This window comes from Brachycentrus maculatus, unplaced genomic scaffold (genome assembly GCF_059751285.1).
Source record: "Brachycentrus maculatus isolate JH-2025_06_01 unplaced genomic scaffold, ASM5975128v1 h1tg000403l, whole genome shotgun sequence".
Lineage (NCBI taxonomy): Eukaryota > Metazoa > Arthropoda > Insecta > Trichoptera > Brachycentridae > Brachycentrus > Brachycentrus maculatus.
In genome coordinates, this window is record NW_028281152.1 from 156354 (window position 1) to 171225 (window position 14872).

The following is a 14872-nucleotide window of genomic DNA, read 5'->3' on the forward strand; positions in this document are numbered from 1 at the left end:
AAAAAACAGAATACAATTTAAGACGAACACAAACAATGACTTAAAGACTAAAGTAATAGAGAACTAGTAACTAATATTTAAAAAACAAAAAAAAAACACCGTTATTTACATTAAGAGAAGAAGAAAAACCATTAATAAAGAAGGACTTCCTGGGTGAACAAAGGCAGAGGATCCAAATACCACCCCCGTAAGGGGAGGACAAAACACAAAAGAACGTGTGCGTTTCGCTCGGAAAGAAGCACAGTCCTGGCCGTATCAGCATCCCACAGGAACAGCAGCCTGTCCCACCAAATCAATCTCACCTAGGCGTCCGCGCATCTGAGGAGTTCCCAACGAGATACCCAAGTCCGGACAAACCGACGGAAGAGTGCAAAATTCGTACTGTTGGCCATCAGATCCACATTCCACGCTGGTCGCATGACCCCTGTCAGACCATTCAGCATCTTATCTCTGGCGTCATCCAATAGCACACAATGCCACAGGATGTGTTCGGCCGATTGATGTTCATCGCCGCAAGCACAGCCCGAAACAGAGGAAAGTCCAAGCTTATAAAGCTTGTCTCTAAACTCCCCGTGTCCAGAGACCATTTGTGCAGTATGATGATCAAAAACCAAAAACTCGCTACACATCCTGTGTCTGATGGAAGGTAAAAAAGACCACGTCCATCTCCCTGTTCGTGCCATATCCCATCTATTCTGCCATTGATTGAGAGTTAAGCCTCGCATGACGTTACATAACTCGCTAAATAAAAGCCAAACGTATGTTCATAATATCTGTCTCTTCAACAAAATTTAAGTCAGCCAAACGTTTGTTCAAAATGTCGATCCGTTCAACAAAATTTAAGTCAGCCAAATGTATATTCAAAATGTCTGTCCGTTCAACAAAATTTAGTTCAACCAAATGATGTTCGATTAAAATTCCGATGCGCAATTTACCGACTTTTTGATCCCCTTGGTAATCGATGAGTTTTTTATTACATATTTCACAATAATATTGGAAAAATAAAATCCTTATATAATATGGAGTTTTCATACCGAAGCTTCGGCTGTAAGATTCCCATCTGTCTATCATTCCAGGGTTTACTGGGCTTATTCATTGTATTTCCATTAAATTCCAATAAACGATTTACAGAGTAAATAACGTTCAAATTACTTTTCGCTATCTTGGAATTCGAAGAAATTCAATATTTATTGCTCTCCGTCTTCAACTGTAATTAGCTGATCTTTGTCTCGAGTTTCATTGAAGACCTATGAACAATACACGCCCATTCAGTTCACTTGTTGAACAGCTTATATTGAAGATAGAACTTTAATATAGTAGGTACCTGCATATTAATAACCCCAGGTAGAACATTCAAACAATCAATAGCCTGTTGAAGTTTAAATGGTTTTCTTTTTACATCTAGAACACATGTTTTCAAGTCAAAATAGCTTTTGAATATTTAAAAAAAAGGACGAAATGAAAGAGTAAGATTTTTTCTTTGTATGTATTACAACCCCGCTATTAATACATATGTTGATTTTTTTTTATTTATAATTAAACACTTGTATAATACCACTTTACCAGTTTTACCTTTCACCTGTAGAGGAAAACGTCTGTAAGTTTTCGACACTAGTCGTGTGTTATGAAATAAAACTCATTAAGTGGTATTATACAAGTGTTTAATTATAAAAAAATAATCAGCATCTCATTCCACAAAGTTAATGCCGAATCAATAAATAATATAATACATTTGTTATTTGCTTCACGGCGTTATTTGAACTACAAGTTGTACCAAAAAACAATCTTGAATGATAAGGAGTGTTATCCATACCACAAAGTTAACCATCTTTTTAATATCGAAAAAATACATATATTTTTTTACTATGGATAGTTTTGTCCGCCTCCGTAGTGTAATGGTCAGCATGCTCGCCTATCGTTCTGGAGGTCCCGGGTTCGATTCCCAGGGGGGTTTAATAAATATAAGTGATTTTTTCACTCTAATATTTATTTAATATTACACTGGACTGGTACCTGAAGTGGAGGGCTGATCACCTTTCCTTCATGTGTAATCGATTGAGATAACACTGCGTTTATATGAAGCAGTGCCCTATGCACCAGGGGGGTGCGGCAAGGGATTTATTATTATTATTAATAGTGAAAAATATAGACATATTTAATTTAAAATATTTCACTGTATAATCCACATAATCATTTATTCGTAGCCGATAAATTAGAAACATGTGTAAATTTGACGACGAAGTTTACCAATCACGACGAGAAGTTACACAAGAGTCTTTAGCAAACATTGGGAGCAGCGTGTTATCGATTGGTCGGTAATAGGGGTCGTAGGATGTAGGTACTCCATAAAGTGATCTAACACTCTCTAGAATTAACACTTACTCTTCTTCAAAGAGATAAACTACGATTAATTTTTAACTAGGTTTTAAAAACTAGGTATTTTAGGTTCCAAAATGAATCATTACAACCAACGCCTTGTATTTATAAATTTTGACTTTAAAAATCTAAACCATACATTTGCTGAAAACGCTTAACGATGTGTGATAGATGTTAAATGTTTATGAAAATAATACAAGTCTGAGATAAGCATTGTCGATAAAATTAAGAAAGGTGTGCTGAGATAGTTTAGGCATGTGAATCGAATGAGTGAAGAAAGAACAGTTACAAATTTTTGAGGCAAATGTGATTGATAATGAAAACAGAGGAAAAGGGAGTGTTAGATAGTAAGTTAGTTAATAAAATAAAGGAAAAATGATGAATCCTGCACTTAAGCGCCAGTTTAGGGTAAAAGTAACACTTATAATTACATGTAATTTATATTTGAAGCAATAATTCTGTGATTTTCCATTTTATAATTAAAATGTAACTTTGTTTTAAAATCACTTGAATTTTTTTATTATAATTACGTTTTAATAAAATATTTATAGTGATTTTGAAAATCCAGAATTGTAGCCAAATGTGTCAACTAATTTGTTACAACATTTTGAGTGTGTCCAAATACTTGTTTACAAATCTGCTTTATCTCTAATTATAGGAGTCATGTTGAGATGTCAAAAACAAGGAAAAACTTATTTTTTATTTACTTAATATGTTATTTCCGAATACCTTTATAAATGATCGTTACCATACCTTATGTAAAACCCTACATATACGCGTACTAAGAATTTTATTTTTCTTTCTGAGGACGTTCCGTCTAACAATCTCGCTTTCGTGGAAGAATACTCAACATTTCTCTTCATAGGACAAAACTCGTATAATTTTAAATAATTATTTTGCTCCGCAAGCTGCTGGTTTTGAATTATTGATCTACGTGCTCCTTGAAAAGAACGCCATATTTAACTACTTTCTAGAGACTTTTGAATTTATCGTTACGTATATAATATTTTTTTGAACTCTTTCATCTTATATTTTAATCAATTTTTAAAGTTTTTTCATCTATTTCATTACTTTTTACTAAGACGCTTTTATTAGTACAATTATGAATTTATTTCATCTTTTTGTACCAAAAATAAATAATTACATTGCCGGGCTTATTGCTAAAAAGCAATATCGTCCAACCAACCAAAAACCGACTAGTGATATTGGTCGAAACGTTTGATACCATGTATAGCTGTTTACAATCAGAGGGTAGATAGTACTTAAACATTTTTAAAAAAAAATTTCAAATTAATGAAAATAAGGAAAGGAAAAAGTGAGTTTAGGGAAGAAGGTAGTGGGAAAAACTAATTGAGGATTATTTAACGTTTTGTTAACAACTTTCCGCTGTGCCTTAACAGGAACATTATGCATTGACTTTTCTGTTTTTCTTTGAAAATACTGCAAGAATGAAAAAAACTTATAATTTTCCACCAAATATTTTTAGATGCCATGAAATAATTATATTCAGGCTACGTCATGACACTTATATGACACATGGTAGAGGTGCAACTAATAAGTAACTGTTTCTTCTTCAGTGATTGGTATGTTATTCGTTACCTTATTCAAATTTATATATTTTGCTATCTCTCGTGTTTGATTTCAAATTTTCAAATACTTTTGGAGCTAGAAATACCAATTTTTACACTGATTGCGTAAATAATGAATTAAATGATCCAATCCAAAAACTGAATTTAGCAATGATATATTTTAAAGAAGTCATTATGTAATCCGGTTTACTTACTCGATATCCCATATTTACATCATGGTCTTTTATACATACATAGATATATACATACATATTTATTTACTAATAAAATCGAGGGTAATTTAATAAGAAAAATCTAATTTTGTTCAATTTTACTAGTTTATTTTTAGGTATTTAAATATAAATCTTAATTAATCTCGTTGATACGTATTTGCGATAGCTTTCAAGAGGCTTGTACGAGTACGGGAATGCAACCTCAAGTGTCCCGGCCATTTCTGCTGTTCTCCTTTTTCAACCTTTTGTTCTTCCAGAATTTTTTCCTATGAAACATGCATGTCCTTCAAATAAAGCAGTTTTATTTCAATTAACAATATATTAATTGCATCAAATATATTCCGTATGTAAATATACTGTATATGGATTGAGAGTGGAAGAAAGAAAATTATATTTGGAATGTAATTAGTAGATATTTTTTAAGGCTTTTAAGTTTTGATTTGTTCCAATTTTCAATTTTAAAAAGTCCTTTTTAAAGTACCTTTTTAGGTTTCAAGAAATTCAAGTCGTTTGATAATAAGGAATATTTTACGGAAATTAACAACGTTTGAAATTAATTTGTGTTTAATTGAAATTCTCCGCACAATGAATTTTTTTCTCATTGTGCTTATTCCGGGAAATTAGGAACGGTAAAAAGTAAAGCTCATTATAATTGAGGTCGTTTGCATAATTGAAAGTAAACTTTTAATTAATAAATTATCGATTTATTATCAATTGAATCATTATTAATTAATTGAATCGTGAATAAGATACTGTGGACTCAAGCCTATATTTTTTCTCAAACACGAGATTTTTCCTCGAATGTTTTAATTATTTACAGTAAGTAACTTTTCTATCTCTACCTAGCCTAGCATCGCTGTGACTCAGTGTGGTTATAACTGAAGAAAAGACATCTTTAATTTGTTCGATTTCACAATGCTTATGTCGAGAAACACGCTATCCGCCATTAACAACGTTTAGAATTGTGTGTGTTGCTGATACGTTCAACCGATAAAAACAGTTATTTTTATAATCACATAAATTTTTACGGTTATTTTTTTAGGTTATTTTTTACTGTTGCAGGTAAATACAGCACTGGCGTATTTGCATGCAATGTTGTGTTAAAATTTCAAATCAATCGGTGAATAACTATAGAAGGTTTTAACAAACGAACATTTTCATTTTTAGTTCTTTAAAGATAGAAGGTGATATGGACATGTGGAGCGAATGGATAGCGAGAGAGTGACTTTAAAAGTATATTTGACAAATATGAACGGGAGAACAGAAAGAGGACGGACAGAAGGATGACCAGAACAGACTTGGCGCAATCAGATCAAACAGAACCTTAAACCTGGTAGGGTCAAAAGTCTACGCAATCCAAGGGCATGAACGACAAGATGTATGGACGTGAAGGAAGCTAGGGGTGTATGTCAGGATAAAAAATAAATTTTATAATTTTTTGTCTTTTTACTTAATACAAAGTATCGCCCCTCCGCTTAGTTATACCGAAATATAATAAAAATAAAAATAATTAATAAAATTATTACAATAATTAAAAATAAACAACCTCACGTTAACAAAATATAAGCGACGATCCTCGTAATAAAATATCCCTACAAAATACCTTTGATCAAACTTTGCATGCAAATGTTGAAATAACTGATGAACTTTAATATGATGCAGTTGGGAGTGAACTGAAGCCGAATTATGGTACATTGAATTAAGTGAAGCAATTATCCTGAAGTTAATGTGTGGAAAACGTCGTTCAACTTAACCCTGCTTTCTATTGCTTCTAATAGGGATGGCAAATGAGAATTTTACCGAACTGCATAGAAATAAAATATATATTTTTTTATTTTTTTATTATTTTTTATTTTATTTATTGATTTTATAGATACATATATTTTTTTTACTATATCGCTCAACAACTTCATACATATATCAAAAAACTTGGTTTTTCAGGAGATCGTTTTTAAAGTTTAAAAATATAATCAAATGTATAAAAAATAAATATCATGCCACTTTTTGTACTTTTTACTGTGCAACAGATGTTTTTAAGTAAAATCTGAATGTTTTTCCTGCATTTAAAAAATATTTAGTTTATTAAAAAAAAAAAATAATACCTTTTATTCAAAATGCAAAAACAACACTTTCTGCCCCGTAGCGGGTAAATATGAAGTTAAAAATATGCCGCTTTTGCTGGAATATAGTACATTTTCTGGGCATTCCGAAAACACGCACAACCGAATATTGACAATTTTTGATATGTGACGTTGTTGAAAGGAGTGAGCGATATGTTTTTAAACGCAAATATGTGCATATCATTTAAAAAGATTTCAATATCCAAATAGTAATATGGACACACACGAAATTTTATGTTTATTCGATTACTTATACTATATTATATAATGCCTGACTCCGTAGTATGATGGTCAGCACGCTGGGCTACCGTACTGAAGGGTTCGATTACCAGGGTGGGGGGTCAAACAAATATAAGTTATTTTTTCACTGATATTTTTTCAATATTTCACTGGATTGGTACCTGAAACGGAGGGCTGATTACCTTTCCTTTGTGTGTTAATGATCAAGATAACACTGCGTTTATATGATGCAGTGCTCCATGCACCATTGGGTGCGGATAAGGGTTTAAGATGAAAAAGAGATTTATTATTTGATTTTCTGATTTCGTTATCCTTTATTTACATATATGGAAAAGACGCGATTGGGGTGCGGATAAGGGTTTGAAGAATGGATATTTTATTACATTTATATTATACTTTCGATTGATATAATCAAAATATGAAAATTACATATCCATATCACAAAAAACTTTTTATAAAAAGTTTTTATAGCGAAATTTGCTATATTTTGTGTTTTTGGCATATGTTGCCGTGTTTAATGGTCACGTGAAGGGATCACGTTTTTGGTATTCAGAGGGTATGCCAGAATAATTTCAAAAATGTTTTTTTACTCACAGTTTGTTATTTTATTTCTATAAGTGCGCACACTGAAATTATTTCTATTCTTGTATGAATTTTTAAAAAGGAAATAAATTTTACTGTCTGACTGTTTTATACTAACCACCCACATCATCCCTTCCTCGGGATTGGAACGTGATAGGAGGCAGAAAAACAATCATTCACTTACAGCATTAATTAGTAATGAATATATATTTTTAGAAATAAACTTGAAGTAAGAGATCTGGGTCTAATTTATGTTTATTATTTAATTGGAAACATGTTTCGAGAAGAATAACTTTATTTTAAACTGTATAATTCACTGTGTTTTTATTTTCATTACAAAAACAAAACATCTCAAACATTTTTTTACATTTTTAGTGTGTTCAAGAATCTGGGTTCTCTCCACTTAGTTATTGAGTTATGCTTACATTTTTTTGACATCTCAACATAGATAAAGTAGAATATGGAAGTCTGAATATTAACAGAGCTTAAGACCTGTCGTAAGCTGGATAATTTATCACTTTACACAAGCGCGAACTCCTAGATATATGATCTATCTCATGACAGTACATTTGACTAGTGTGGTTGTCAATCGTGAGTAGAATGGTAAATCTTGCACGTGTGTAAAGTGATCACTTTACCAGCCTATGACAGGTCATAAGCCCTATAAATATCCAAAATTCCATATTCATCTTCATCTATGTTAAGATGTCAAAAAAATGTACATATTTTGTTTGCAATATTTCAATTACAACCATTTTCTCAGTAAAATATGTATAAAAACGAGCATTCTATCAACTTATGAAATACGGTTTTTCCTCCATAAGTATACATATTAAAGAAATGATAAAAAACGAATTTTCTTATTGTGTACACATTCTTTATGCAAATATTAGAGCTTAAAAATTATGGGTTTCTTTATCATAATTTTCCTAGTATATTAATAATATTAAGACAATTATTTTTCACCCCTGCAATGAAAGCTTCCTATTTAAATAACCTTCAACAACAGTCATTACAATATAAAGCAAACACGTTCTGCCGTAATAGCTAACGAAACAGTTCTGATTTTCCGAAATGTTAAGCTTTAGTATATATTTATGAGTACCATACCAACTTCGTATATACAAACATAATCGCAGTATAAAAATTAATATACGAGTATAATAACACATATTATTTACGTTTTAGAAAAAGAGGTTCATATCTATCATCTTGATTTTTTTAAAGCTTCTATGGAAGATTTTATAGACAGATTAAAGTTTAACAATAAACCTAAAGTTCAATCGCAATACATTTTCAAAATATTTATTAATTGTAATGAGAATTTTGTATTTTTTCTCTAATTTCAGAAATATTAAATTCTTATCTCACAGTTGAAACTAATTAACCTGTCAAATTTGACTTGTATTTATTTATTAAACTTTATACAGAAAAATATTTTAGGAACAGGATTTTTGACGATAATTTTGTGACAGCTGTTTCTCCTTACAAATACATTGTATATTTCTTATGAATATGATCCTATTTTCTTAACACGAACCAGCCGGTATAAAATTTATCAATCAAATATCATTAACCAATTACCAACATACACAGTATAATTTACCGTGGATTAAAATTGAATATTTAAAAAATGCGTTAAGAGTGTCAGAAATGAAGACTCTAAGAATCATTTCTGGCATGAGTATACGAGACAGGATAAGAAAAAACAGAATAAGGGAAATATGCGAGATCGAAGATGTTGTAAGTGGGGAACGCAACGAAGGAGATAATGAGGAGAGGAGAATGGAACCATCCAGACTCCCCATCATTGCACTGTACAGCCAACCCCAGGGTAGATGACTCCCGGGCAGACCACCAAAGAGATGGATTGACAGCTGGGAATCACATCGCAGGAGGCTAATCCCTCTTAAAAGCAGGCCACAAGGCCTATACCAAACAGAGGATGAAGAGAATCGTAAATTCTTCATCTCTGTTGATGCACCTGTAATACTTCTCAATAGCTATTCTTAGGTGGTTGAACCAAATATTTCATATATTTTAGGACAAATTAAGAATATTGTTAAAACGTATTATTTCAGCAAATGTTTATAAGTAGGGTTGCAAAATGATGTATACATATTTTTGTTGTTAACGTCGTAAACTTGTTTAAACCCGCACTTCCTACGCGGCGTTGCTCAATTGTTAACATAATCTAAGTTTAATGAGTTGTGTTTTGAAGTTCTCAGGCACATGGCATATATTATAGAAGCCTTGGTAATCAGTAGGGAGTTGATCATGAATTGAAGCTCGTTCAAGTAGACCACTCGATAGTGACGCGCTACGCTACAAGAATTATCGCTTACTCATTACAAGTCCTGGAAGGGGGATGATCAACGATCTATCACCCTTCACACATCATGGTCGGTCATATTTAATTAAAGTTATTTATAAAATCTTACATATGGCAATGGTTATAGGTTTCATCGTTTTGATTACTTAGTATTTATCGTGTTTCGATTGCTTCTAGTATGTATATCGGATGTATACCTACGCGCTCAAATAAAATAAATGTAAACATGTGATTTTTCAAGAGGAAGTATTATCTGAATTCAAAATCAAATATCTATGTCTGTAATATTTTTTATGCTTAAATATGTTATATTGATTTTTTTTCGATTATTTTTTTTTATTAGGGATTGAACAATTTATTAGTATATATGTATTTTATACATGTTTCAACATTGTTAAAGACTCGTCTCGAGATTGAATGCCGCAGGACACATCATATTACATACATAAACGAAATCAGAGTATTTTATAAAACATTTCATTATCTACAAATTAAGTGAGTATTATTTTATTAGATAATAAATGGAGTTGAACGCTGCTTTGTATTAATAATGTTTCAATTTAAAAATATTTATTTAAATTTATTAACTATTTGTAAAATATCTTATTCTAGTTGCGCTGTATACGTACCTACTGTACGTAAAAAAGAACAAAAAATAAAATTGTTTTAGGAGGGCTTACATTTTTACATAAATTTTCATTTATATTAATATATTTATTCTTTCACGTTTTTTTTTACTTTCTCATTTATAAAAGGATTTTTTTAATAGTTTAATATCTTGTTAAGCTTTTAAAAACTATATTAAAAATTTCTTAAATTTTCTCAATATCTTACTGCTCCACTTTGAAGGCTTGTTAACATTACGACTAGCTAGAATATCCTCTTGCAAAATTGATAATATTGATTCTGGTGTATTAATGGATCTTTTTTTAATTATACAATAAATAAAACTCTTTTATTTAGTTAATATTCTCAAACCCATAGATAAAAGCATCTGTAGTTTCCAAAGCTAGTCGTAACAAAATAATACTCAAGTGGTAAAAAAAAACAAATATTAAATTTATAATTAAATTATATTTTACCACAGTAAATAAGCCTTTTTTTAATTTTATGTAGTAAATACCACTATTTATTAAAATCTACTGTGACGCGTGTTTCGATGCATTCCACATCATTTTCAAATACCGTATTTGAAACGGTATTTGAAAATATCTAACGGTATCTGTCACAGTAGATTTTAAGAAATAGTTGTATTTACTAAGAAACTTGAATGAAAAATAAAAATCAAACACCGTATTTGAAACAGCATTTGAAAATATCTAACGGTATCTGTCACAGTAGATTTTAAGAAACAGTTGTGTTTACTAAGTAAAACTTAAATTAAAAATGGAATTTAATCACAAAATGACTGCCAAAACAATTATTGAAAAGCCTTTTTTTGTTGGCAGGTAATACTAGTGCTGAAGAGTCTGGGCATGTACGACATATCGCAGACCACGGTGGCCGCGCAGATAGCCGCCCACGTGCTGGCCTACACGAGCAGTTGCATCAACCCGCTGCTGTACGCCTTCCTGAGCGACCACTTCCGCAGGGCCTTCCACCGCGCCGCCTGCTGCGGGCCCCCGCCCATGCCGCCGCAGGGCACGCGCCCCCCGGTCTCCAAGATCACGAGGACCACGGCCAACGCCAACGGGACTTGCACTGACGTCGTCTAGGGGTCCTGCCACTCTGAGATATGTGCCGATTTGCAAACAGTCCGATTACAGTCTTTTCTAGTCCAATCCCACCGTTTAAACCATTAGATATGTCAGATATAACTCTGAGATATGTGGCGATTTGCAAACAGTCCTACTATAGTCTTTTCTAGTCCCATCCCACCGTTTCAACCTTTACTCAGAGTTGTATGACAATTTGCAAACAGTCCAATCTCATTAATTTACAGTCCTATCCCACCGTTTCAACTTTTACACAGTCTCGTATGCCGATTTGTAATCAAGTTCGGTTGATTTAAACATTCATTATATATAGTATGCCGTTTTGCAACAATTTTTTATTTAAAGATAAATATTTGTGTTTTTATTGTTAATAAAAATACATTATTTTATAACATTTATGTGAGCCTAGGCCGCTCATTATTAAAAATGGGTATGTATCAAATTGTGGTAGAGTGGGTTTGGACCCAGAAACTCTGACTCATGAGTCCGCGACACTATCCAAGGAGTCACGACCCGACGCAAGCCTTTATTAATTTCTGTTAAATGAAAAATTAAATTAAATTAAATCTTTATTCTTCTTCTTCTTCTGTACGTGTCATGTCAGGTCCCTCTGACGTTGACTATGACTTAAAAAGTAATTTCCCTTGTTTTAGACAGCTCTAAACCTTCATTAAAGCCTTCGTTCTGTAATTTATTTGCAACGAAATGTTAGATTTTAGCATAAGTGGTTTGGACTATGAAACATAACAAACTCAAAAATTGGAAAATAGCAAAAGTCAACTACGAACCGCGATAAATCAACAATGTCATCGGCAGTTTTGACATAATTTACGTACATACAGATATACTTTGCTGTTTACGTAAGGTCTGTTATTATTTTATTATTCTTAAATGTATTTTTTTTTTGTTTTCCATGGCAAATTAACTTTATTCCAAAATGTACCTACCAACTTAAAAACCCTTTAAAGCAATTTTAATTTTTAAAAAAAGCTATCTATATGTATGTAGTTTTCGGTTGTATTATTGATATCAAGAAAAATTCGGATTTAAAAAAATTGTGAGTTCGTAAAAAAAGCTTTTCAAACTCTTTAGATTACCCAAATTTAATTTAAGGCTATTTCTCACAAAACTACGATCTTCAAAGATATTTTTATTGCAATTTCTTTGAAAACCATACCAATTTCATTTTAAAAAAATCAATTCATTGCCTAGATTAAAAAAGTCTTAAAGTTAAACACATATATTTTTGGAGTAAACAGCATGAAAACTATTTATAAATCAATATTTCTATGAACGTACATAAGAGGAAGTAAAGGTAACGTTCTCGAGATAAATTTTTGAAAGGTGGTAATAAATTTCGATTCATCCCTTTCTACAAAAATCTACCCCTAATAAAATAAACCTCACTTACGCTTTTGGGATATCAAACAAAAGCATTATTATTTATCGACAGCTCTATACTCAAGAAAAGTATTAAAATTAAAATAAACGAGAAAACATAAACATTCAACGTATAAAGTGTTATAATCAACTCAAACAAAATGTAAATATTTTTGCCTTCATTCAAATTTCATTTAATTTTTATATTATTACTTTATAGTTAAAAATAAAATAAAATCATTTTGTAAAAAAATAAAACATACAAAACCAAATATTTTTTTTAAATCTTTCTCTTACTTTAAATTAACGAAATATATATTTTTTAAAGTAAACCATTCACCTTATGCGTTTTACTGGAATATTACAAAAAAATTATTTAATAATTAATTTTTTAGACTTCGCTCAAACAAACTTCTTCGTTCGTTTTAGGCTTCATCGTTAGACACGTTTTTAAAGTTTTTATTACAATTTTGTTTAATACTTTAGTAAATTATTTTCAATACGTTTTAACTTCTTTGCGAGTAATTTTAAAAATTAAAACTTAATACGAGATTTTTACATCATATTTATAAAAATTGTTTTCAATGAAAATATGTACTTCAAACATCTATTTAAGCGGAAATGTCGCCATAAATGTTTGTGGATTTGATGTTTTAATTCAATTGTTTTATCAATTTCTCTTCTGCATTTAAGTTGAAATTCTGCATTGTAAATTAAACTGATGAGAAAGATCTGAAGAGTAAGATGTCTGCTTCATTTTAATTAATAATTAAAATCATAAATCAGTTTTTTTTAACACAACAAAATTACGAAGTGAAATTTGTTCCGGAAATTTGTTTACCAAAATGGATGTCTTTTCCAATCCATGCAGAATAAATCTTAGCTGTATACTCGTGTATTTCAATTGTCTTACCCTTATCGATTTATATTTTACAAAACATTTTATTCAATATTTTCTTTCCATCAAATTCTTACTTGAGATGGAAAGAATTTTTTTTATTAAAAAGGAATGTAACCATAATCCATCAAACGGGGTGAGACCGCACTGCGTAAAGATTTGTTTTAAAACTATGAATATGCGTAAAGCGCGTTGCGACATCGGTTTACATGGTAATCAACTTCAAAAATAAACGAAATATATTCCCATATATTTATTTAGATTTAGGTTGCATTTTCAAATCCTAAGTACATGAAACTAATTATTTTTTCAAGGAAAGGTTTGCAAAAATTTGGAAAGCATTTGCTACAAAAGCCATCTTATTAAAACTTACTTTTTTACCATCCATGAGTTCACATATTTTTATAAAGTGTGTCTATTTATTTTTATTCAGCCTTTTTTATGTCAGGTTATATCTTATTTGGTAAATACCAGTATTTTATATCTTATTTGGTAAATACCAGTATTTCTAAATTATTGTGACTAGTGTTTCGATGCATTCCGCATCATTTTCAAACACCGTTAGAAAATTAGATACGATGTTTGGATGGATTAAAACATGTTTCACAATACATTTTGAGAAAAAGTGGTATTTAAAAAGTAAAAATTAAATTAAAAATAGATATGTATTACTACAAAGTTACTGCCAAATCGACTAATGAAAATTTAATTCATGAAATTTTAATTCATTCAATCACGCTTGATTTAAAATTTTCAATCGGTTTTAAATGAAGAAGAAATATGTATGTTTGCTTACGACATTTCATAAGACAATATGAGAGTCATTTACAGAATGTGTTCTTTAAAAAACCGTTAAGAACAAATGGGATTTAATCTTTATTCTATGCTCATAAATCACTGTAAGATTCGCTTCATTTAATACGACCTTGCGTTATTGACACAAGCAATGAAACTTTTTTTGGTTACTTGATAAGTTTACATTTTCTCGATCGAAATTCGATTACTATTGGTGTCGAAACAAGAAAAGCAAATTGGGGAGGGAAGGTAGCGCCGTCGACAAGAATTTTTTTGCCCAACTAAAATAAATGCCTGTTTCGAAACGCCAAAATCGAATATCGCAATACGCTAGAGGGTAGTTGAATTGCCGCAAATCTGTGGCAATCTGTTACGCAGTGCGGTGTCGCCGCGGAACTACCACTTGAAAATATGTTTTCGAAACACATTGAAAAAAACAGCCGAAACAATTTATCGTAATACATTTTCAACATAAAGTCACAAAGAGGATTTAAGGAGAGACAAAGATAAAAAGCCTGAGATAAGAACTATGGGCTATTTACTAAAATATACGGTGTTTCCATTAAGTAAGACGATGAATATATTTTTTTAATCTTAATTAAAACCGTCTGCGCTGAAGTGCCGCTATCGTTC

At 31.0% G+C, this 14872-nt stretch overlaps 1 protein-coding gene across 1 annotated transcript in view; it reads left to right on the forward strand.

Moving 5' to 3' along the window:
* The window catches only part of LOC148302873 (allatostatin-A receptor-like), a 141541-nt gene extending 129624 nt beyond the window's left edge, over nucleotides 1–11917 (forward strand). The window contains exon 3 of the mRNA XM_088270915.1: nucleotides 10900–11917. Within this exon, the coding sequence (XP_088127041.1) occupies nucleotides 10900–11166 (267 nt within the window). The 3' untranslated portion in view covers nucleotides 11167–11917. The remainder of the gene's footprint in view (nucleotides 1–10899) is intronic.
* Nucleotides 11918–14872: the final 2955 nt, after the last annotated feature.